This window comes from Ornithorhynchus anatinus, chromosome 21, assembly GCF_004115215.2.
Source record: "Ornithorhynchus anatinus isolate Pmale09 chromosome 21, mOrnAna1.pri.v4, whole genome shotgun sequence".
NCBI classification, from domain to species: Eukaryota; Metazoa; Chordata; class Mammalia; order Monotremata; family Ornithorhynchidae; genus Ornithorhynchus; species Ornithorhynchus anatinus.
The window spans coordinates 22,830,838-22,855,475 of record NC_041748.1 but is presented as its reverse complement, the minus strand read 5'-3'; the positions used below and the strand labels follow the sequence as shown (position 1 = coordinate 22,855,475).

Here is a 24,638-nt window from a genome sequence, read left to right as displayed (position 1 = left end):
CATGCCCCAGGCTCCCCAAAGACTGAAACTATCCCCCAAATTGGACCCACCCCACAGAGCCAGAAGATGGTCACGGAAGGACCGTGGCCTTAACAACGGAGTTGCCCTGGCAATCCTCGGTGCTGCTAGGTTCCATGTTTATCGAGCATGCCAGTGCCTTTTTTTTCCTAAATGGTCTTTGTTAAAAGCTAAGAACCAAGGTAATCAGGTTGGACACAGTCCATGTCCCACCTGGAGCTCACACTCAGTTCTTCACCCCATTTTCCAGGTGGGGTAACTGAGGCACTGTCACCACTCCCACGGGGGTGGGTCCGAGGATTGGCGCAGCAAGAGTGAGAGATCGGGGTCAGAAAGACTGAGCCATGTAAGATTTATTCTGCGAGGCGAACTGAACTTTCTTTTCGGGGGGAATACGCTAATCCCGTCCTGTGGTCGCTTCCAACTGGGGAGGAATTCACTTATGGGGCCACTACTGTCTTTTCCTTCTTTCCGGAGGTGCTTTCCGCCAGGTGGTCAACTTCACCACCAAGCCAGCTGAGTCGTTCCAGTGTCGGTTAACCCAGTTGGCATCCCACCTAAAGGAGTCCCACCCCTGGACTTTTAGGAAAGGAGTTAGGCAATCCACTCCAGTTGCCTCCAAACCTACTTCTGACCCCAGATTTATGTCACCAGGTGGAACCAGCCACCGGGTAACTTGTGAGCTCGTGGACTGGAGGGTTGGAAACGGACGCACGCACGGGAGGGTTACGGGTAATAAAAGCTGCTGCGCTAGCTGAGCTCTGACCTTGAGGCTGGAAGGAAGAAGGAACGGGAGCTCGAGAAGCAGTGTGGCCTAGGAGTTAGAGCCCAGGCCCGGGAGTCAGAAGACCTGGGTTCTAATCCCGGATCTGCCAACTGCTTGCTGTCTGACCTTGGGCAAGGCACTTCAGTTCTGTGTCTCAGTTTCCTTGATTGTAAAATGGGTATTAAATACCTGTTACCCTCCAATTTAGACTGTGCCCCATATGGGGCAGGGACTGTTTCTGGCCTAATTAATCTGTACCTACCACAGCGTATAAAAGAGTGTCTGATACATAGTAAGTGTTTAACAGATAACTCAGAAAAATCCCCATCTAATTTGCCGGGGAAAGGCCCCAAGCCCGAGTTGTCACCTCATGCCGCTGAGCAGGCGGAACTCTCGAGTTCTGGTTCTCTTGCGCTACAGGCCGGGGGGAGGCTGAGTTGGCCAAAACTATGCCCCCTTCCCACCGGCCCTGGCCCATCCTCATCTGTCCTGGCCCACTGGGGGTGTTCAGCACGACCTGTCAGCTAGGATGGCTCCTGCTCGCTGGAGGGAAGGAGGCAGGGGAGTGGCTACCGGCACAGCAATTCCCCTCCTCCTCCCACAAAAAAACCAACCGACCAGACGACGGATCCTGATGGCTCTAAAGCCATCACCCTCACCTCGTCCTACAATTACTCTCTCACATCTCCCTCTTGGAAAGGCGGCGACCTCTAAAGCCCCTAGATTTTGGGGGCCACTCACTTGCATGGCTTGAATCGGGTTTGGTGAACAGTATCTGCTTGGGGATGGCTTGAGTCGGAGTGAAAAATGGCTGGGGCTGGGATTGGGGTGGGGGTCGGGGGGGAAGTTGAGGCTGCTGGCCTTGAGCGGACTGCTATATAGACTGTTGCTGCAGAGCTTGGGAGGGCGGGGGCGGCTGCTGCTGCTGAAACTGAGCAAATTCACTGCTCCTGCTGCTGCATCTGCAGAAGACACCCAGGAGATGGTCAGTGGCGAAGCCGGAGTTGTGTCGGCGCGTGCTTGGTCAGTCGTATTTATTGAGCACTTACTGTGAGCACTGTATTAAGGACTTGGGGCCCAGGTCGCCGGTCCCCCGCGGGGGCCGTGGTTAAGGAGACCTGTCAGGGAACGCTCCCCAGCGATGTCCCGGCTCCAGCCCCTCCTTCTCTTCCGAAACCCCTGCATCCTCTCCCCGCCCCCAATCCCGGAGCACCCCGGCCAACTCTTCCGTCTCACTCGGGGCTCCGAGAACAAGAACTTTAAACACCCCCTTCCTACCTGCCCTTCTTTTTCCCACGCTAGCAAGCAGCGGGGCGTAGCAGAAAGAGCCCGGGCCCGGGAGGCAGAGGAGTTGGGCTCCAGTCCCGGCTCTGTGTGACCTTCGACTTCTCTGTGTCTCAATTCCCTCATCTTCAAAATGGGGATTCCATACCTGTTCTCTCCCCTTCTCACCCTGTGAGCCCCATGGTGGGATCTGATTATCTTGGGTCTCCCCCAGTGCTTAGTACAGTTCTTGGCACTGAGTAAATGCTTAACCAGTACCACAACTGTAATGATTATTAGAACATCAGCATGTAGCGGCAGACAGGTTGAAAATACAATTCACCAGGAAAGCCTAGATCCTATCGTTTTTGGTAAAGGGCATGGGAGAAGCTCCGGGCAGCACGGCGTAATGGATAGAGCCCGGGCCTGGGAGTCAGAAGTTCATGGATTCTAATCCTGGCTCTGCTACTTGTCTGCTCTGTGGCCTTGGATAAGTCACTTCACTTCTTTGGCCCTCAGTTACCTCATCTACAAATTGGGGAATGAGACTGTGGGCTCCGCTGGGACAGGGACTGTGTCCAACCTGATATGCTTTGCTTGTATCCACCCCAGCACTTAGTACAGTGCCTAGCCCATGGTAAGCACTTAAGACATACCACATTATAGGGGGAAAAAGCAGAGGCCTGGAATCAGGGGATCAGGATTCTACATCCCGGCTGTGCCATTTGCCTGCTGTGGGACATGGTGAGGTTTTCCGTGCCTGTTTTCTCACCTGTCATATGGGGATTCACTCTCTGTTCTCTCTCCCCTCTTGCAGTGTGAACACCAGGTCTATCTCCGTTACCAAGACCTGCCGGTTTCACCTCTACAATATCGCCAAGATCCGCCCTTTCCTCTCCACCCAAACGGCTACCTTACTGTTACGGGCTCTCGTTATATCCCGGCTAGACTACTGTGTCAGCCTTCTCTCTGACCTCCCTTCCTCCTCTCTCGCCCCGCTCCGGTCTATTCTTCACTCCGCTGCCCGGCTCATCTTCCCGCAGAAACGATCTGGGCATGTCACTCCCCTTCTTAAACAACTCCAGTGGTCGCCTATCGACCTCCGCTCCAAACAGAAACTCCTCACTCTAGGCTTCGAGGCTCTCCATCACCTTGCCCCTTCCTACCTCTCCTCCCTTCTCTCTTTCTACCGCCCACCCCGCACGCTCCGCTCCTCTGCCACCCACCTCCTCGCCGTCCCTCGGTCTCGCCCGTCCCGCCGTCGACCCCCGGGTCGCGTCCTCCCGCGGTCCCGGAACGCCCTCCCTCCTCACCTCCGCCAAACCGATTCTCTTTCCCTCTTCAAAACCTTACTTAAAAATCACCTCCTCCAAGAGGCGTTCCCAGACTGAGCTCCTCTTCCCCCTCTACTCCCTCTGCCGTCCCCCCTTTACCTCTCCGCAGCTAAAGCCTCATTTTCCCCTTTTCCCTCTGCTCCTCCACCTCTCCCTTCCCATCCCCACAGCACTGTACTCGTCCGCTCGACTGTATATATTTTCGTTACCCTATTTATTTTGTTAATGAATTGTACATCGCCTCGATTCTATTTAGTTGCCATCGTTTTTACGAGATGTTCTTCCCCTTGACGCTGTTTAGTGCCATCGTTCTCGTCTGTCCGTCTCCCCCGATTAGACCGTAAGCCCGTCAAACGGCAGGGACCGTCTCTATCTGTTGCCGACTTGTTCATCCCAAGCGCTTAGTACAGTGCTCTGCACATAGTAAGCGCTCAATAAATACTATTGAATTGAATTGAGGACTGTGTTGGATCGGCCGGATGTCACACTCTTGGAGAACTCATTCACTCCCCGGCTTCAACTAATACCTCTATGCCGACGATAGTCAAATCTACATCTCCAGCCCTGATCTCTCCCCCTCTCTACAGTCTCCTATTTCCTCCCGCCTTCAAGACATCTCTACTTGAATGTCCTCTTGTCATCTCAAGCTTACCAGGTCTAAAACATAACTTCTCTTCTCACCCAAACCCAGCCCTCCCCCAACTTTCCCATTACTGTAGACGATACCACCATCCTTCCTGTCTCACAAGCCCGTAATCGTGGTGTTATCCTTGACTTTAAAGTTCCACCTTTACACAACACTAAAATCCACTCTTTGCTCTTCATCTTTACTACTACATTCATCCAAGCACTTATCCTCTCCTGCCTTAATGACTTTATCAGCATCCTTGCTGACTCCCCTGCCTCCTGTCTCTTCCCACTCCCGTCCACACTTCACTCTGCTGTCCAAGTCATTTTTCTATAGAAACGTTCAGCCAATATTTCCCCACTCCTCAAGAAACTCCGGTGGTTGTCCATCCAACCTCGCATCCAACAGAAACTCTTCACCGTCGTCTTTAAACCACTCGACCACAATGCCCTCTCCTACTTCATCTCGCTACTCTCCTACTACAACCCAGCCCACACACTTCACTCCCCTAATGCTAACCTTCTCACTCTACCTCCATCTCATCTATCTCGGCGTCGACCTCTTACCCACATCCTGCACCTGGCCTGGAACGCCCTCCCTCTTCATATCCAAAAATAGACCTCCCCTCCTTCAGAGCCTTATTGAAAGCACGTCTCCTCCAAGAGGCCTTCCCTAAGCCCTCCTTTCCTCTTCTCCCACTCCCTTCTGTGTCACCCTGATTTGCTCCCTTTATTCATCCCGTCTCAGCCCCAGAGCACTCTGTAATGTATCCATTATTTATATTAATGTCTGTCTCCCTCTCTAGACCGTAAGCTCATTGTAGGCATGGAATGTATCTGTTTATTACAGAGTAAGTGCTCAATATATACAACTGACTTTCATTTATATAATTTTAAATAATAATAATAATAATTTAGATGTCTGTATCCTCCTCCAGAATGTAAGCTCGTTGTGGGCAGAGAATGCATCTACGAACTCGGCTATACTGCAGTGTCCCAAGCGCTTAATGAAGTGCTCTACCCAGAGTAAACACTCTGACTGACTGATTGAGGGACAGTGGGATGTAGATATTCTCCCGGGGTCCCCTGCACCCCGATAACCATGGCACTTCACGCTCAAGGTCCTAAGGCAGAGCAGGACCCTGGAGCCTGGTGCCCGGCCCCTGCCCTCGGTTTCAAATCGGTACCGTTACGGTCGGTACCGTTACGGTATTCATCGAATCCCTGCTCCGTGCCCAGCCTCGCAACTACCAAGCCCCTCTACCAACAGGACCGCCCCCCGACCCAGCATTATTCTATTTCACTGGCCCCAAAACCACCAAGGCTGAATAATTCCCCGTGAAGTTAGGGAGGTGGGGGGGATGAGAGGGTGGGGAGATGGAAGCCGGCCTCCCCGACCTGAAACTAAGTGGGGTCCCCGCCATCTGGGCCTACTGTAGTTCTAGGTTCCGCCATGTTGGATTCGGCCCCACCTGCCAGCATCCACGCCCAAGGCGGATGGCCCGCCCGACCCGGTACCTGTTGTTGGTTCTGAGGGAGCAGCTTCCCAAGGTCCTGCTGTGGCTGCTGGGCGGCCACGGCTCCTGCCGCCTCCACCGGAAACTGCTGCTGAATGGCATTCTGGGCCTGGAATTGCTGCTGCTGCAGAGATACCTGCTGCAGTTGCGAAGTCACCTGCTGCAACTGGGCTGCAAATGAAGACGCGGGAGAGTCTCAGGGGACAGTGACCTCCTGCGCCCCCCAAATCCACAGCCACCGTCTCCCTCCCCTCTAATCTCTCCGGCGTTCCCAGGCTTTCCGAGACGCCGTACGGCCACGGGCTCCCTTCATCCTCACGATATCCTAGGAGGCTCTGGGAGGGGAGCTAGGATTACCCCCTCCGCAAATAACAATGATGGAATCTGTTAAGCGCTTACTATGTGCCAAGCACCATTCTAAGCGCTGAGGAGTATCTCTCGAGGGCCTACTCTGTACCCCGGCACTATTTTAGGCCCCGGGGAGAGTTCAGGGAAAGCTACCGAGAGGGCCATCTCTCCGGATGGCTGAAAGACTGGATGAGAACAGAAGAGACAGCGGCCACAGCCATGGACGCTGGTTACAGACCAGCACGAAGGGCGATCTGAACGAGAAGGGAGTTCAGATTGTGTGTTGTATCTAGCGGGGGGGGGTGACGTGTACGCCTGCAGGTGGGTAGAGGTGTAAATCCAGGTGCTCATGGGGTCCCCGCTTATTTACTCCTGGAAAACACAGAGCAGATGGACTCTGAGAAGCGAGAGGTCCTCCCGGCTTAATTCCAGCTGGGCACATTCAGAGGCAGGGGTGCGTCTGGTCCAACACCCGCACGATTCAGAGAGCATCCCAGGAGAGGATCCGGAGTGTCTCTCCATGGTGCCGGTCTGCCCAGCCAAGACACGATCCATCCCTTGGCTCCGGGGGAATCGGCGCAGGTAGAAACGGTCGTGCGCGGGCGCGTGGTGTCGGTCGAGGCGTGATGTCCCCCACGCTTCCCGGCCTCGGCCTTACCGCGCTGTGTCGGGCAGGACTTTTGTTACGCGTTTGTAAAACAAGGCAGGGGCAGAGTTTGAACCATTCCGCCAGCTGGGGGTTCCACTCTAACGCGAGAATTTCTACCAACAGCCACCGGATCTCAGTGGCATCTTCAGACCGCCAATCCCCTCCCCGTCTATACTGTAAGCTCATCGTGAGCAGGGAATGTGATTATATCGTTGTATTGTGCTCTCCCAAGTGCTCAGTACAGTGCTCCGCACACAGTAAGCACTTAATAAATACAACTGACTGCCTAACTGAAATCGAGTCGCCAGTCACTAGAGATGATTTCTCCAGAACCAGAGTTTCAGTGACTCCCTCCAAGTCCTTGGGGATTGGTGGGGCCAGTCAGTCGGGGCGGGAGGGTCAGTTACGGTCTCCTTCCTTGGGGAGGGGTTGCAGTTCCGCGGGGTCTCCGGAAGCCCACCCGGAAGCCCCACCACGGAGGCGTGAAACTTTTCTTAGGTGTTCCCGGGTCTCACGGTCAAAGAAAGGCTGACCGGTCCCAATCTCCGAGATCTGCTGCCCTTTGGCCCGGACTCGTTCGGGGCGGGCCGGACTTGGGCTCCAACCTCCCCGCCCAGGACGGAAGAGGGGCCGCCAACTTTTAAATGGGTGGCACATTCGCTTTCTTTTGGGCATTCGAAGGGTGCCCGCTGGTGATGGTAACAGCTGATCACAAGGGGAAGCGCGTTCTCGGCAGCAGAAAAGGGAGGGTGGGGGGTTTTTTGGTGATTTGGCCTGTTCGGTCTCCAAGGCAAGAGGAACTCACAAGGTACTCTCAAAAGAGGAATCCACAAGGTAGTTCAAAAGAGGCTTTCATGAAGTATTCCAAAAGAGGCATCCACAAGGCACTTCCAAAGAGGCATCCACAAGGTAGTCCAAACGAGGTGTCCAGGAGCTAATGTGGACACACTGACCTAGTCCAGCCGGGGCTGAGCTCCCTGACACCAACTCCCCCGGGATTCTGGAGTCCGGCAGTCTCGGCCATCTGAGTGGGGGCTCGGTAGGAGCCCAGCTTCGGGGCACAGCCGGAAGGGACCAACCAAATCGGTCACCCTAGCGTCCCACCGGGGCCCAGACCAAGTCACCGGGAGCGGCCGACCCGCGGTGGTGGGGAGGACCGGACCTGGCTTGGCTTGACCCTCTCCGCACCAGGAAGATGGTCTGAGAAAGCCCTAAGGGGGGTAGCTGAAATAGCTATCGCGAGAGCCAGAGGAGCGGGGGACGAGGCCGACGCCAGAGGTGGAATGGGGGACCAAGGACCGTGCCCCAACACGACCGCAGTTAGGAAGACGGGCAAATGGATGGGACGGTCTCTGTCCGGTGGTTGGGCACAGTCCTCACATCTGCTTGAGGCCTGGACTGGTATCTAGACCAGTGGGGCAGGGTGAGGGGATGAACAACGAAACTGTAGCCGGGGGAAGGAACGGACAGGGTTATAGGGCCTGGGATGATCTCTCAGCCACCGTGGTCGGGCGAGGTCGGGGGAGAGGGCACCAAGGGCTACGGCACTGAGGTCTCTGGGCTCCCGTTGACGAGCTCTCCTTGGGTAGGGGAGGGGGTTCTGCGCAGAGAAACTGCAATTGGCTCCGGGGTTCCCTCCCATCTCCCCACACTCCCACCGGAGGGGCTGTCTTCAAGTCCAGAGGGGCTATTTTCATTTCTCTATTCCCCCCCGAGGGCTAGAAGGAGACCGCCCACTCTCCTGGGAAACTGAGCACCCCCCAATCCCCAGGGGATACTGGGACTTACTTTGCTGGGTGGTGGCTGAGACAACAGCCAGGCCCCGAGGGGCCATTCCAGAGGTACCTGGGGACGGCTGCCCCGACGGGGTCGTCGCTTGGTGCACGCCAACAAGCTCTCCGGGCTCACCTAGAGGTTGTCCCGGACTACGTGTCACCACGCCAAACCCAGCGGCTCCTGCGGGAGGGGGGTCCGTTAGGTTCTGCTGCGCGTTCACGGGATCTGTGGGAACACAACACAACTTGGGTGAAGGCGGTGCCTCAGAGGCATTCCCCGGAATGAGGCGGCTTTCCCGAGAGTGGGGCCGACCCCAGTCCAGGGGGCTCGCCCGGGATGGGGTCACACTGGGCCTCCGTGGGTCAGAGGGACCTCTCCGCAGTCTAGGACATGCAGGGAGATAGGCAGGTGTCCGTGTCTGTCTCTCATTCGTGGCCATAAAAGAGGTGGCTGGACGCCACAGCCCTGTAGACCGTCAGGTTGGCTTGAAGAATCAGGCCACGTGGTTGCCACATTCTTCCTTGCTCCAAAATAATAATAATGTTGGTATTTGTTAAGCGCTTACTATGTGGCAAGTACTGTTCTAAGTGCTGGGGTAGATACGGGGTAACCAGGTCGTCCCACGTAGGGCTCACGGTTTTCATCCCCATTTTACAGATAAGGTAACGGAGGCACAGAGAAGTTAAGTGACTTGCCCAAAGTCACACAGCTGACAGGCGGCCTAGCCGGGATTCGAAGCCATGACCTCTGACTCCCAAACCCGGGCTCTTGCCACTAAGACACGCTGCTTCTCTAAGATAGGCTAGCCGCCTCGATTCTGTTTTCTCCATCCTTATCCTTAGCGCATCGTTGGTCTCGATCGAATCTCAAAAGTGAGGATCCCCATTACGACGCCAACATTTGGATGACTTCTGGATCTGCCTTTCATGCTTCAAAATGAAGTTCTTTCGGGCAGAGGGAATCTGCACCAAGGGGAAGGCCCGGCCCAACTCCAGAGGAAGCTGGTCCGCCACGGGGAGCCATGAGAAACCTTCCGTAACTCCAGGCCCAGAGGGGCCGCACTGCTTGAAGCCCTTCGCTCCCGAGCTTCTCCTCCTCAGACCTGGGCCAGCGAAGAGATGCCGCAACAGAAACCGCCCTAGCCGCCTCCAAAAAGAAAACAGAGTCGACAGCGGTAACTAACGGGGGAGCTCACAGCTCTCTGCTTCTCCAGATCCCTGCTCCTGGGAGGATTGTGGGAGCAAAGCATTTTTCTTGAGGAGGGGAAAGGGGCCCTAAATCTTCTCTTGGCTCTGGTCAAGAGCGGCACAACAGCCATGACCTTCCCAGCCCACTGGACCCAGGAAAAGAACATGGCGGAACATCACCATTGCTGTGAAGTTTTCTTAGACTGAACAAACAGGGTCGCCCCTCATGGCACCAGGAGCCCACAAAGTCAATCTGGCTTCTGTGGAAGTTCATCGGGATCCTGAGATTCCCCCACCACGCCCGGGCCGTTGGGGCTCAGGTCCGAGGGTACTTGCTCTGTCCACGGGTGTACGAGAGTCATGCTCCCTTTATTCTCTGTGCCCACAACAGTTGGCCTGAGAGCTGGCATCAGAAGAGTCTTCAGGAGGGTCAGGAGGGGATTCCAACGGGTTGGGCGGAGGGCGTCGAGAGAAGCCCTCGACACCGCCACCCTTCCGGAACTACTAAGCACCCTGCCCGACGCCGGGGCAGCTGAGAACAGAAGGCAGACGGCCAGCGGCCGCCCTCTGGGCCTTGAGGATATAGACCTTCCACCCACCTCCTCTTGCCTCTCCGCCCCGACCTCCCGGAAATTCGCTGTCAAATTGATCTCAGAAAGCAAGCAAGCTCTTACCTGCACCTGAAGCTTGACACTTCTTGATATCTGGTGGGGAGAACAGACACAAAGAGACCCTGACACCTCCCACTTCCACGGCATCGTCCCCCCTCAGCGCCTCGCTGCCTTGACTTCTGCCCACATGTCTGGGCCCAGAGGTCGGAGGGGGATAAGGAAACAGGAAAAGGACAAATGTCGATCTAATCCGGTCATCCGGGTGGCTCTAAAGCCCCACCCCCTTCTTGTGGTTGGTTCCCAGGTGGCGAGACCCTGATGGCCCAGCCCGGGAGACGCGATCGGGGCTCGTCGGTGTGTCGCTCCAAAAGACGCCGGGACCGCGGATGAAACTGGCCAGGGGAGGGGAACTGCCCTCATCTCTGATGGGGAGAGACCAGAAGACTGCCGAGAGGAAGAAGCCGGGGTGCCCTGGGACTTGGGCTGGTCAAGTCTTCGCCGGACGGGTGACTGGACATAATCGTGGGTTTCGCGAGAGCGGAACGGGGTTAGGGAAGCCCGGGAGAAAATCCCAGAGAAGCCATTCGGGGCGGGACGCAAAAAAGCCCCACCCATGGGAATCGGTCTCCACGTCCCAAGGAATCCCGGGCCGGGCGACACCCAACAGGCCACACCCAACTCAGATGGAGAGTCTCCCAGCGAATCTGGCGGGTACTTACAGATGTTTCGGAAATGGATGATGAGCCGGGCCACCAGAGAAAGGTATTCCTCCTAAAGCCAAAGACGGGTAGAAGGTGAGTCCGGAGTGAGGAAGCCAACTTCTCACGACTCAAGATTGCCCTTTCTCCCAGGGCTGCTCCCTCGGCCCGCCGGACTCATCCTTCCCGCCGACAGGGTGGGCTTAGAATCCGTCACAGGTTGGTGGAAACATACACCCAGACTGGGAGCCAGTGGGCCGGGGCTCTTTCTCCATCGAAGAGGCGGCCGCCATCTGACTCTGATAGCCCGCGGGGGCGGCTGCGTCGCGAGATCCGTAACATCGGCAAGGAGGAAGGAGTTTGGTGGGGATGGCGGACGCTGGCAGCCCAGTGGGGAAACATTTTCCAACTTTGTTCCCAGGTGATTTCTTCAACCCTCCGTTGGATGGGGAAAGGCCTGACACCTAACACCGTTTAGCTATGGTGGAAGGGAGGCCCAGTCTAGCAGCCCACTAGACGAGAACTCTGAGGAGAGAGGTGTCCGCCCACCGGGAACGGAAACTTCGGGGGTCTGTCCCTTTGCCTGCTCCGTTTCCCCTCTGGACACCCTGCTTCTCCTCCGTCCCTTCCTGGGACTTCTCCCGGCCTTTATCCTTGAGTCCTCCCAGCTGTCCACACACTTCCATACCTACCTGCCTTAGATTGCTCCCATCTTCCCCTCTCTGGAATTCATTTCAATGCCTGTCTCCCCGGCCAGACTGTACGCTTCTCCAAGAGCAGGGGTCGGGTCGACTCACCCTACTGCGTTCTCCCACGCCCTCGGCACAGCGCTCTGCACACAGTTGGGGCTCAGTCACTACTACCGACCGGCCATTTGCCACGTCATCTGGAGCCATCCCCGGAGAGTCGAACCCCTGGAACTCCATCCTGCCATCCCCTTGACCGACCCTCCCTTCATCCCTCCCTCTCCGCGACCAGTGAACAGAGACCATGAGCCAAAGCGACATCCTGGGCGTGGGACACCGGCCCGTAGCCCGAATGCCAACCGGAAATCCAGGTAGAGGCTACCGCCCCACAGCCCGGCCCACCCAACCCTGCCGGGACGGTGGTCACACGGCCCCACGTGCCTGGGGCTCTCACCCGGGTTTTGGCCTTCAGGAACACGTAACTCTCCATGTCCTCGCTCGACTTATTGAGGGGCACGCCGGCTTTCCTCACCGCGTCATCGCTGCAGCACGAGAGGCAGGCAATCAATCAGTTGGGGCTATTTATCGACAGAGCGGTTACCTCACCCAGGGCACTGTACTGAGCGCTTAGGGTAGGGTTCCCTCACTCCTCTGGGCCCTGGGGGGGCTGGAGTTGTCAGCCTCCGTGTGGGCTGGGCTCCCGCCTATCGGACCGATACGCGACATGCTGTCTCCAGGGACCATCACCCCCCCGGACCTCCGCTCAGACCGCCGGCTCCTGGGTCCCTCCGCGTCAAGAAAAAAAGTCCCACCGGGCACTTCAGGGTCCTCTGCCTCACGCCGCAGCCCTTTCCACCAGCTCGCCTTCTACCTACCCCCACGCCCCTGACTCCTCACTCATGCCCTTGTCCCAGCAAGGAGAACGTTTCTTCCCAGCCAGCCTGCAGCTCTACCCATGTTCAAATCCCACCTCCTTCCACGAGCCATCCACGACTCTCTCCTAACCCTCAGTCGTACGGCCCCGACGGCTGCCTCCAGCACATAGGGATCTGTTTATTCCCTTCCTCAGCGCTCGTGCGCATCTAGCCAATCGTCTATCCTCATTTTCCTAATTGAAAACATTTTATGTCCGTCTCCCCCATTAGAGAGGAAGCTCCTTGTGGGGAGGGAATGTGCATTGGACTTCCCCCAGTGCTTAGTACAGTGCACGGCATCCAGTGGACTCCCAACTAGTCCCTGGCGACTGCCCCGTGCCAGGATGTCGTATCTTTTTCCCCTCTCAGAGCGGCCAGAAACGGGGTGGCTTCGGTGCCCATTCTCCCGGTCGGGAGGTGACTGGTTTGGGGAGGGAAAGCCATGTCAAGGAGAGAAGTTGAGATCACCATGGCATCACGACTAGCAGCTTTACTTCCAAGGGGGTGGGTGCCCCTGGACATGGAGAGGCAAGAGCCGGGGGGGGTGGGGGCGAGTAGGGCTAAGAGGACTGGGGGTCCTCAGCTCCTCCGGACTCGACTCCGCTCTCTCACCCCCGGCTGGCTATTGGTCTCAGGCCGGGACAATCGGGCAGGACGCTTCGGCGGGGGCGGTCTCCCCGTCTCCTCCCCTCCGGAGCACATCCGGTGCGGCCGACCGGCCGGCCAGAGAGATCCCGGCGGGAGCCGGAGGAATCCGTTACCGACTCGAAGGAGATGTTCTGGATTTCTCCCGAGGAATGCTGCAGTTCCGAGGGACCTTGTCGGGGTTCTCATCAAACTTGATTCTGTAGCTCTTACTTCCCTATCTTTAAACTCTGTTGCTTCCATTCATTCAGTCGTATTTACTGAGTGCTTACTATGTTCAGAGTACTGTATTATGCGCTTGGGAGAGACCATACATTCCCTTCCCACAATGAGCTTACAGACTGGACCCGTAATGTATTTCATTGTCTGTCTCTTCTCCACCTTCTGGGCTCCTGGGGGAAGATGGAGAGGGGACCAGGGGTGTGGGATGGCCCGTCCTTGTTCACTGGGGGAGAGTCAGGGACGGAGAAGGGAGAGTCAGGGGTGTGGGGTGGCTCATGCTGGGTCATTGGAGGAGGGTCAAAGATGGAAAAGGGAGAGTCAGAGGTGTGGGATGGTCCTGGGCGAGGTTAACGGATGGAGAGGGGAGTCAGGGGCATGGGATGGTCTGCACTGAGTCAGATGGGGGAGATGGGAGAGTTGGTGTGTTGGATGGTCCAAGCTGAGTCCCTGGGGGAGGGTCCGGGATGGAGAGGGGAGGATCATGAGGTGCTGAGTGGCCCGTGCTGGATCTCTGGGACACAGACAGGGATAGAGAAATGAAAACCAGGGATGTTCCTAAGGATTTGTGTCCAGGTGGGCAACCAGCAACCAGTTTCTCCTGCAGGGCGCTCTTGCTCCCTTCCACCTTGAATTTCCTCCTCCTTCATATCTGGCTGACCACCACCTTCCCGAATCCTGCGCAGATCACATCCCTTCCGGGAAGCCTTCCCTGTCTAGACTCTCGCCTCCCCACTCACCATGTCACCCCTCCACTGGGGCCTACACCCCCTCAGTTCTCTCGGGCCTCACCCCACCCATCAACCCCGGTCCCCCAGCGGTGTAAAGGGAACCACGCGGGGCTCCTCTGGGGGTGCGGGGAGCCGCCCCCGCCCGTCTCCCCGTGCTCAGTCCAGTGCCCCCCAAAAGCGCCCAATAAATAACATCAATTGATTGACGGATTGTCAAAGACTTGGAGCGATAGAGGAGAGGGGCGGCCCCGATCAGGGCTTCTGCAGGAGGGAGAAAGGGGGTGACACCAGGGTGGATGGGGAGCCGGGGATGTGGATGCTCCCCCCATCCCACCCGGGGGCCGGAAGGGGTAAAGCTTGGCCTCGGTCTGGCGCACGGGGGAGGGGGTGGGGCCGAGAGGGGAATGCCCCGAGCCACCTGCGTGTCGCCGACCCGCCTCCCCGGCTCACGGCCTTGCCGGACGCCCCCAAACCCGTCTGGCCGTCACGGCCCCCACTTACATCTGGCTGAGCAGCTTCTGCCGGAAGACAGCGCCGCGCCAGTCGTCGTCCTGCCCCGCCGCCTCCGTGTCGCTCGCTCCCGCTCCGCGCCTACTTACTCCTCGGCCAACTAGCCCTCTGATCCCAGAAGCTGTGCAGGCCACCGTGGGACTCCCGCGGAGGTGAAGACGAAAAGACCGGTGCAGGGCCTTCTGGAGAACGGAATCCTTCCCAGTTGGCCACGGGCTGGACGGAGCTGGACCGACCCCTGAGCCCGTCACCACGTCGGAGGGCGTGCGGTTCTTCCGGGGGGAGGCACAAAGACAGAGCAGTCGGGCCATCGGTGGCAGTTAACGGGCGCTTATTGAGCACAGAGCACTGTGGCAAGCACTTGGGACAGTAATCAATCAATGGTACTTATTGAGCGCTTATCGTATGTATAGCATTACACTAAGCGCTTGGGAGAGTACAGTAAGACAGAGTTGGCAGACACATTCCCTCCCACAACGAGTTTACAGCGATCAATCAATCGACTGTATCAACCGAGCTCCCGCTGTGTGCAGAGCAGTGTACGAAGCTCTCTGGAGAGATGCAGTATAGCCTTAATGCAAAGAGCTCGGGCCCAGGAGTCAGAAGCCCTGAGTTCTAATCCCGGCTCCACCACTTGCCGGCTGTGTGAGTTTGGGCAAATCACGTCGCTTGCCTGGGCCTCAGTTTTCTCATCTATAAAACGGGGATTCAATACCAGTTCTCTCTCCTACTTAGACTGTCAGTTCCTTGAGGGGCAGGGATTGTGTCTGACTTGATTAACATGTGTCTACCACAGCGCTTAGAACAGGGCTTGACCCACAGTAAGCGCTTCACAAATATCAGAAGTATATTATTGCTCCAACAGATCTGGCATATGGGCCCTTCGATCTGTGACCTTTGGACATCTGATATTCGCTCCACCCTCAGCCCAAGAGCGCTTAGGTACGGATCTATAAGTTATGTATCGGAAATTATCCATTTTTATTATCTTCTGCCCGCCCCTCTAGACTCCAAGCTCACTGTGGGCAGGGAATGGGTCTACCAACTCTGTTACATTTGACTCTCCCAGTTCTCGCCTCAACTCCCTCCTACCATTCCTCCCCGGACTCCTTCAGTGAGCTGTCTACACCAGCTCCTCCGATTCGCTCCCTGACCCCCTCCAATCTGGCTTCCGTCACCTTCACTCCACAGAAACCGCCCTCTCAAAGGTCAAAAATGATTTCCTTCTTGCCAAACCCAGTGGCCTCTACTCCATCTTTATCCTCCTCGGGCTCTCAGCTGCCTTTAACACAGTCGATCATCCCCTTCTCCTGGAAACATTATCTCCATCTCCAGCCCTGATCTCCCTCCCTCTCTGCAGTCTCACATTTCCTCCTGCCTTCAAGACAGCTCTACTTGGACGTCCCGCCGTCACCTCAAACTTAACAGGTCTAAAACGGAACTTATCTTCCCACCCAAACCCTGACCTTGAGACTTTCCCATCACTGTAGACAGCACCACCATCTTTCCTGTCTCACGGGTCCGTAACCTTGGCATTATCCTTGACTCCTCTCTCATTCCTTCACTAAATCCTGTCGGTTACTCCTTCACAGCATCGTTAACATCTGCCCTTTCCCCTCCAGCCAACCTGTTACCACATTAATACAAACACTTATCCTAGCCTAGATTACTTACTCTCTCAGCCTCTTTGCTGACCTCCCTGCCTCCCGTCTCTTCCCCGCTCCAGTCCTCACATCACTCCGGTGCCCCCATCATTTTTCTACAAAAAATGTTCAGCCCATCTCTCCCCACTCCTGAAGAAACTCCCGTCACATCCAAGAGAAACTCTTTCCCATCGGCTTTAAACCACTCAACTCTCCTGGCCGCTCCTACAGCGCACGGCTGCTCTCTTATTACACCCCAGCTCACACACTTCGCTCCTCCAATGCCAAATTTCTCACTGTGCCTCGATCTTGTCTATCTCGCCGCCAACTCCTCGCCCACATCCTGCCTCCCTCCCTCCCTCCTCATATCCAACAAAGGTTCTCCCCATCTTCAAAGCGTTACTGAAGGCCCATCTCCTCCAAGAGGCCTTCCCTGACTAAGCCCCCCTTTCCTCTTCTCCTCCTCCCTCTGCGTCACCCTGACTTGCTCCCTTTATTCATCCCCCCTCCCAGACCCTCAGCATTTATGTACATAATCTGTAATTTATTCATATTACTGTCTGTCTCTCCCTCTAGACTGTAAGCTCACTCTGGGCAGGAAACGTGTCTATTTTTGTATTGTAGTCTTCTAAGTGTTTAGTACAGTTTTCTGCACCCAGTAAGCACTCAGTAAATACAACTGACCGACTGACTATTCGCTTAACGCCTGTATCCTCCAGACTGCAACCTCGTTGTGGGCATAGAATGTGTCTACCAACTCTGTTACGCTGTACTGTCCCAAGCGCTTAATCGAGTGCTCTGCGCAGGGTATGCACTCGATAAGTACGACTGATCGACTGAACGAGGGAGAGTGTGATGTACACAACCTCCCGGGGTCCCCTGCACCCCAATAACCATAGCACTTGGGGCTCAAAGTCCTAAGGCAGTGCAGGGCCCTACAGTCCGACGTCCGGACCTGAGCTCCATTTCAAATTGGTACTATTAGGGTATTCATCGAATCATTGCTCTGTGCCCAGCCTCGCATCTATCTCCACCCGACTCTGTCCTGGTTTGTTCTTATTTCACTGGCCCCCAAACCGCCAATGCTGAATAATTTCCTGTGGAGTTGGGGGAAGGGGATGGAAGCGGGGGTCCCCCTCCCAAAACCAGGCGGGGCCCCTGCCATCTGGGCCAAATGGGATTCTAGGTGCCGCCACGTTGGATTCGGCCCCAGCCACCAGTATACAAACCCAAGACGGCGGCACCCGGGGGTGGGGGTGGCGGAAGCGGCCGCCCGGCCGGCCCATTACCTGGTGTTGGTTCAGACGGTGCGGATTTATGAAGTGTTGCTGTTGGGCGGCCTGCAGCTGCTGCGATGTCACCTCCTGCGGCTGAAGTTGGGCTGTGAGCAATGATGCAGGAGAGGCTCAGGGAACGGGGATCCCCACCCCCAATCTCCCGCCCCCAAATCTCTCCGGCCTTCCCAGGCTTTCCGAGGCACCGGGCAGCCACGGGTTCCCTTGATCCTGATGACATCCTGGGAGATTCAGGGAAGGGAGCTATTACCCCCTTAGCAAATACATCTCCCAGAGGCCTTCTCCGTGCCCAACGCTGTCCTAGGCCCTTGGGAGAGTTCAAGGAAAGCTACCGGGAGGGCCGTCGTTCCAGACCGCTAGGTTCTATGGCACGTTCACGGAATCTGTGGCCACACAACATAACCCAGAGGGAGCCTCAGAGGGGCGGGCTGGTCCCGCCAGGATTCCCCAGAGTGAGGCCAACCCCAGTTCAGAGGGCTCGCCCGGGACGGGGGTCACACTGGGCCGCCACGGGTCAGGGGGACCCCTATTCAGTCCAGGACTTGCCCAGAGACAGGCAGGTGTCGGTGTGTCTCCCGTTAGCGGCCACAAAGGAAATGGTTGGATGACACCGCGGCGCTGAAGACCGGCAGGTTGGCTTGAAGCATCGGGCCGTGTGGGTGCCACGCTCTGCCTTTCTGCCCAAAGAAACGTTAGCCTTCTCAATCCCCTTTTCTCCATCCATTAGTGCATCACTGGCCTCGATCACGTCACTGGTGAGGACTCCTGCCGAGACGCCAACACTCTGATATCCTTTGGAGCTCGCCTTCCACCTTCCAAGATGAGATTCTTCCAGGCCTAGGGAGACTGCCGAGAGAGGAAGGCCCGGCCCAACTCCGGAGGAAGTCGACCCGGCACAGGGAACTGAGAGACACCTCTGGATACCAGGCCCGGGCAGCCGCCTGTCCGCATCTCCAGGCCCGGAGGGGCCGGGCTGCTCGGTTCCTTTGTTCCTGAGCTTTTCCTCAGACCGTCGGCCGCGGCAGAGATGCTCCCTGCCAAAGGACCCGATTGGAAACCTCCCTCGGCCGTCTCCAAAAATAGCGGAGCCGACCGCAGTAACTAACGAGAGAGCTCACGGTTCTCCGGTTCACCAGATCCCCGCTCCTGGGAGAACTATGGGAGCAAAGCGTTCTTCATGGGGGGGGGGGGGGGGGAGCCCCTCAATCCTCCCTTGGCTCTGGTCCAGAGCAGCACAACAGCTAAGACCTTCCCAGCCCACCGGACCCACGACAAGTACATGGCGCAACACCACCACCGCTCTGGAGTTTTCTCGGACCGAACAAACGTGGCATTCCCCCTCGTGGCGCCGGGTCTCCACAGAGTGAATCTGGCTTCCCTGGAAGTACAACGGGAGCCTGAGATTCTCCCCCCACAGTGGGTGGGCTGGTGGGGCTCAGAGCCTGAGGGTACCCGGTCTGCCCATAGGATGCAAGAGTTGTGCTCCCCTTATTCTCTGTGCCCGTGATGGAGGATGTCACAGGTGACCCGCGAGCTGGCATCAGAAGAGTCTTCAGGAGGGTCAGGAGAGGATTCCAACAGGTCGGGCGGTGAGCGTCACGAGAGGCAGTCGACATTACCACCTTTCCAGAACCGTTAAGCGCCGCTACCTGGTGCGGCGGAGGCTGGGACCAGAAGGCGGGCCAGGGCTGTCTCCAGAAAGCGGCCAGCCTCTGGGCCTTGGAGGAAAAGACCCTCCGCCCACCTCCCCTTGCCTCTCCACCCCACCCTCCGGGACAATCACTACAACTCGAACTTCAGAAAGCAAGCAAGCTCTTACCGGCAACTGAAGCTTGAGACTTCTCGTAATCTGTTTGGGAGAACGGACACAAAGAGACCCTGACTCCTCCCACTTTCACGGCATCGTCCCCGCTCGGCGCCCCACTGCCTTGCCCTCTGCCCCCGTGCCCGGGACCCAAAGGCTGGAAAGGGATTAGGAAAGCGGAAGAGGACCGACGCCGATCCAAACCGGTCTCCTGACCGTCACCCAAAACCCCACGCCCTTCCCACGGTTGGTTCCCAGGTGGCCGTCCCCTGACCCCTCCAGACCGGGAGAGGCGGTCAGGGCACCGACGGGGTACGTCACTTCGAGGGATGCCGGGAATGCGGAGGAGGTTGGCCTTGGGAGGGGAACCGCCCTCTTCTCTGGCAGGGAGAGACCCAAAAGGAGAAATCTGGGCGCCTTGGACCGCGGGTGGTCAAGGCTTCGATGGATGGGTGACTGGAAGTAACCGGTGGTGCCGCCAGGGTTAGGGAAGCTCAGGAGAATATCCCAGATAAGTCGTTGGCGGGCGGGAAGCGAAAAGCCCCCTCTCAAGGGAATCGAAGCCTCTGGCCAGGTGACACCTGAAAGGCCACGCCCAGTCCCAGTTGGGAGATTCTCCCATTGAATCCGGCGGGTACTTACGGATGTCTCGGAAATGGATGATGATCCGGGCCACCAGAGAAAGGTATTCCTCCTAAATCCAAAAACAAGAAGCAGATGAGTCCAGAGTGAGGAAGCCAACTTCTCACGACTCAACCTTTCCCTTCTCCCAACGCCGCTCCCTCGGCCCGTGGGAGTCATCCCTCCCGCAGGCCGGGTGGGCTCAGAGTCCCTCGCAGGCCGGTGGCCCGACCGACAGCCGGTGGGCCAGGGGCTCGTTTTCCATCGAAGAGGGGGCCTCCGTCTGACTCAGAGAGCTCGTGGGGGTGGGAGCGGATGTGATCCGAGATCCGTAATGCCAGCGAGGCCGGGCGGTGGGAGGTTTTGGGGAGGGAGAGGGAGGCTGGCGGCCCAGTCAGGAATGTTTTCTAACTTTGCTTCCAGTTGATTTCTTCAGCCCGCTACTGGCCTTACTCCCAGCACTGTTTAACCATGATAGAAGGGCGGCCCGGCCTAGCAGCCCACTGGGTGAGAACGCTGAGAAAAGGGGTGTCCGCCCCGCAGGAACGAAAACTTTGGGGGTCTGTCCCTCTTCCCACCCCGTTGCCTCTCTCTGAGGTCTGCCCTTCAGCCCCCCATCCCTTTCTGGGACTTTTCCCGGCCTTTACCTGTGAGTCTTCCCAGCCGCCTGTACATTTCCATACCTCGCTGCCTTAAACTGCTCCCATCCTCTCCTGTGAGGAATTCATTTCAATGCCCGTCTCCCTGGTCAGACTGTACACTCCCCCAAGGGCAGAACTCACTCTACTGCACTCTCCCGAGCCCTCGGCACAGCGCGCTGCACAGAGTAGGTGCGCAGTCGCTACGTCCGACTGAATGACAGTTTGCCACATTACCCGGAGGCTTCCCCGGGATGACAAACCCCTAAAACTCTATACCGTCGCCCACTTGACCGACCCTTCATCTCTCCCTCCCTCTCCGCCCCCACCGAACGGAGACCGCCGGCCAAAGGAGCACCCCGCGGGTGGGACACCGGCCCGCAGCCCGGATGCCAACCGGAAATCCAGGTTGGGGTCGGCGTCGCGCGGCCCGGCCCACCCGCCCCCGTCGGGACGACGGCCACGCAACCCCGCACGCCCTGAGCTCTCACCCGGTTCTTGGCCTTCAGGAACACGTGACTCTCCATGTCCTTGCTCGACTTACTGTGGGCCACGCCGGCTTTCCTCATCACGTCATCGCTGCAACGCAAGAGGTAGGCAATCAATCAGTCGGGGCTACTGACCAGCGGTCATCCCGGGCAGAGCACTGTACTGAGCGCTTGGGGCAGGGTTCCCCCAAACCTCCCGGGCCCGGGGGGCTGGAGTTATCGGCCTCCGTGCGCGCCGGTGTCCCGCTGGTCAGACGAATGCGACACACCGTCCGCAGGGACGTCACTCCCCCGTACCGCCGCTCGGACCGCCGTTCCTCCGGCTCCCGGGTCCCGGCGTCTCAAGGTCCTCCGCCTCGCGTCGCAGCCCTTTCCACCTGCTCGCCTTTTATCTGCCCCCCTCCCCGCACTCTCCCGCCACCTCCGACCTCTCGCTCACGCCCTTGTCCCAGGAAGGAGCTCGTCTCTTCCCGGCCAACCTGCATCTCTCCCCGTGTTCAAATCCCACCTCCTCCAGTGAGCCTTAAGCAACTCACTCCTAACACTGAGTCACAAGGCCCCGACAGGTGCCTCCAGCACTTGGGGAATCTATTTATACCTTTCCTCGGTGCTTGTGCATACCTAGCCAACCACGTAACCTCATTAACCTATTCAAAAGCATTTTTATGTCCGTCCGTCCCATTAGAGAGGAAGCTCCCTGTGGGCAGGAAATGTGTCCGGGGCTCACGCTAGACTTCCTCCAGTTCATCACACCCACTGGGCGCCCAACAGGTCCCCGGCGACTGCCCCGTTCCGCGACGTCGAATCTTCTTCCCCTCCCCGAGCAGCCAAAGATGAGGAGGCTTTGGCCCCTAGGCCTGCGCTGGCCATTATGCCGGTCCGGGGTGACGAGCTTGGGGAGGGAAAGCAATGCCGAGGGGGTAAGGCGACATGGACACGCCGTGACAGCCGGCAGCTTTAATACCAAGGTGTCGGGCACCCCTGGGGCAAGGAGAGGCAGCAGAGGAGGGACGGGTGGGACGGTGAGGACCAGAGGGGACGAGGAGCCACATTCAGGGACCGGGATTCCTCAGCTCCTCCGGATTTGGCTCTTGGCTCCGTTCTCTCACTCCCGGCTGGCCGGAGGTCTTGGGCAGGGCGGTCCCCCCATCTCCTCATTTCCGGATCTGTTGCGGTCAACCGGATGGAGAGACTCCATAGGGAGTCAGAGGAATCCGTTACTGACACACAGGGGATGTTTTCGATTTGTCCCGAGGATTGCTGCGGTTCCCAAGGCACTTCCCCAGGTTCTCATCCAACCCGATCGGGCAGCGCTTATTTCCCTATCTTTAAACCCTGTTGCTACCCTCAGCCTATAATGTATTTCAGTATTTTTCTCCCCTTCACCTGCTGGGTTATTGGGGAAAGATGGAGCGAGGGGAACAGGGCGATGGGATGGTGTCTGTTGGGGTACAGGGGGAGAGCCGGGGTGGAGTTTCGAGGGGGGGGTGGGATGGTCTGTGCTGGGCCACTCGGGGACAGTCTGGAATGGAGATGGGAGAATCGGGGGGTGGGATGGACCGTGCAGGGTCGGGGGGAAGGGTCAGGGATGGAGAGGGGAGAGTTAGGGGTGTGGGCTGGGCTGTGTCACTGGGGGAGGGTCAGAGAGTGAGAGAAGGGAGAAGTGGGGGTGTGAGACGGTCCTTGCTGGGTCTTTGGGAAGAGCCAAAGATGGAGAGGCGAGAGGCGGGGGTTGGGTGGTCCGTGCTGGGTCTCAGAGAGAGTCAGGGTTGGAAAGGGAAGTCAGGGGTCCTGGATGGTCCGCGCTGAGTCAGTAGGGGGGAAAGGAGAGTTGATGGGTTGGATGGCCCGAGCTGATTCAGTGGGGGAGTTATACTGATAATAATAATGGTATTTGTTAAGCGTTTACTATAATGCCAAGTACTGTTCTAAGTGCTGGGCCGGGGGGATACAAGACGATCAGGTTGTCCCACGTGGGGCTCCCAGTCTCCATCCCCATTTTCCAGATGAGGGAACTGCGGCCCAGAGAAGTGAAGCGCCTTGCCCCAAGTCACCCAGCTGACAAGCGGCGGGGTCGGGATTCGAACCCACGCCCTCTGACTTCCAAGCCGGGGCTCCTTCCACTGAGCCACGCCGCTGCTCCGATGGAGAGGGACGGGGGACTGCCAGAAGTTTTGGATCTCGGGGGCAGAGTCGAGGATGGAGAAATGGGAGCCAGCGGATGTCCCTAGGGATGGGGGGGGTCCAAGTGGGCAACCAGCATGCGGTTCATTCATTCTACTGTATTTATGGAGCGCTTACTACATGCAGAGCACTGTACTAAGTGCTCGCAATGGAGACAGAGACGCTCCCCTTCCAACAAGGGGGGTGCTCCTGCAAGCTGCCCTTGCTCCCTCCTACCTAGAAAAGCGGCGTGGCTCAGTGGAAAGGGCACGGTCGTGGAAGTCAGAGGTCATGGGTTCTAATCCCAGCTCCTCCGCTTGACAGTTATGTGACTTTGGGCAAGTCACTTCACTATGCCTCAGTTCTCTCATCTGTAAAATGGGGATTAAAACTGTGAGCCCCACCCGGGACAACCTGATTACCTTGTTTCCCCCCAGCGCTTAGAACAGTGCTTTGCACATAGTAAGCGCTTAACAAATACCATCATTATTATTATTGCCTGGGCCATCCCCCTCCTCCCTATGGGGGGGGGGACCCCCTAGCTCCCCACCTGCGCCGCTGCTGCTCCAATCGCACCCCTTCCGGGAAGCCTTCCCTGACTGCGCCCCGCTCTCCCCCGCCCGGGGCACGGGAACGAGGCGGGGCTCGTCGGCCCAAAGGGCGTCATCGATCCCATCGGTGGATCGATGGGCGGGGGGCGGGCCCGAGCTGCGCTTCCGCGGGAGTCCGGGAGGGGGCGACACGGGGGGGGGGGAGGAAAGGGGCGGGGCTCGGCCTCGTTCCGCCGCTAGGGGGCGGGGCCGAGTGGGGAATCCCCCACGCTCCCCCCCCCGGCTCGCGCGCGGCCTTACTGGACGCCCCCAGACCCGGCGCGCGCCGCCCGGCGCCCACTCACATCTGGCTGACCAGCTTCTGCCGGAAGGCGGCGCTGCGCCAGTCCTGCCCCTCCGCCTCCATCGCGGCCGCTGCCTCCCCAGCGCCCCAGCCCCACCACCCCGGAAGTCGCCAGGCCGGAAGTACCCCCCACCCCGGGGCAGAGCCTTCTGGGAAATGTAGTCCTTCCCGGGTGGCCGCGGGCTGGGCCCGCCCCACCTCCGCGCGCATGCGCGACCACTCAGCCCGCCCCCATTCATTCATTCATTCATTCATTCATTCATTCATTCATTCATTCATTCGTGTTTACTGAGCTCTGGACTGGAAAGATTTCGTAGATGTGCACTTGCGTCTGTGACTTACAAGCCTCTGATGTTCTCTCCACCCTCAGTCACCCCGCACTTAACGGATGGATCTATAAATTGCATATTATAAATTCGTGTTTTTATGTATTTAGTATTTTCTCTCTCCCCCTCAAGACTCTCAGCTTGCTGTGCGCAGGGAACAGTGCCCGGCCCATAATAAGCACTTAACTTCATTTGGTTAATGAGGTGTCCATCCCCTTGACTCTATTTATTGCGATTAAGTTGTCTTGTTTTTGTCCGTCTGTCTCC

The 24,638-nt window shown here is 57.7% G+C and overlaps 1 protein-coding gene across 3 annotated transcripts; it reads right to left on the bottom strand.

The window, feature by feature from the left end:
- Positions 1 to 353: 353 nt before the first annotated feature.
- LOC103167399 (mediator of RNA polymerase II transcription subunit 15-like) lies at positions 354 to 24,154 on the bottom strand. 3 transcript variants are annotated; one of them, XM_029048838.2, is made up of 12 exons: positions 24,047 to 24,154; positions 20,992 to 21,079; positions 19,884 to 19,935; positions 19,257 to 19,286; positions 17,432 to 17,523; positions 14,491 to 14,771; positions 11,935 to 12,022; positions 10,816 to 10,867; positions 10,160 to 10,189; positions 8,311 to 8,523; positions 5,527 to 5,696; positions 354 to 1,746 (listed from the first exon to the last, which is right to left on the bottom strand). In XM_029048838.2, the coding sequence occupies exons 1-12, from the start codon at positions 24,106 to 24,108 to the stop codon at positions 1,726 to 1,728; spliced, it is 1,179 nt and encodes a 392-aa protein (XP_028904671.1). In that variant the 5' UTR covers positions 24,109 to 24,154; the 3' UTR covers positions 354 to 1,725. The 3 variants fall into 3 exon arrangements, with proteins under 3 accessions (XP_028904671.1, XP_039770991.1, XP_039770990.1); XM_039915057.1 differs by having other exon boundaries at positions 8,431 to 8,523; XM_039915056.1 differs by having other exon boundaries at positions 14,491 to 14,681.
- Between the last annotated feature and the right edge of the window lie 484 nt (positions 24,155 to 24,638).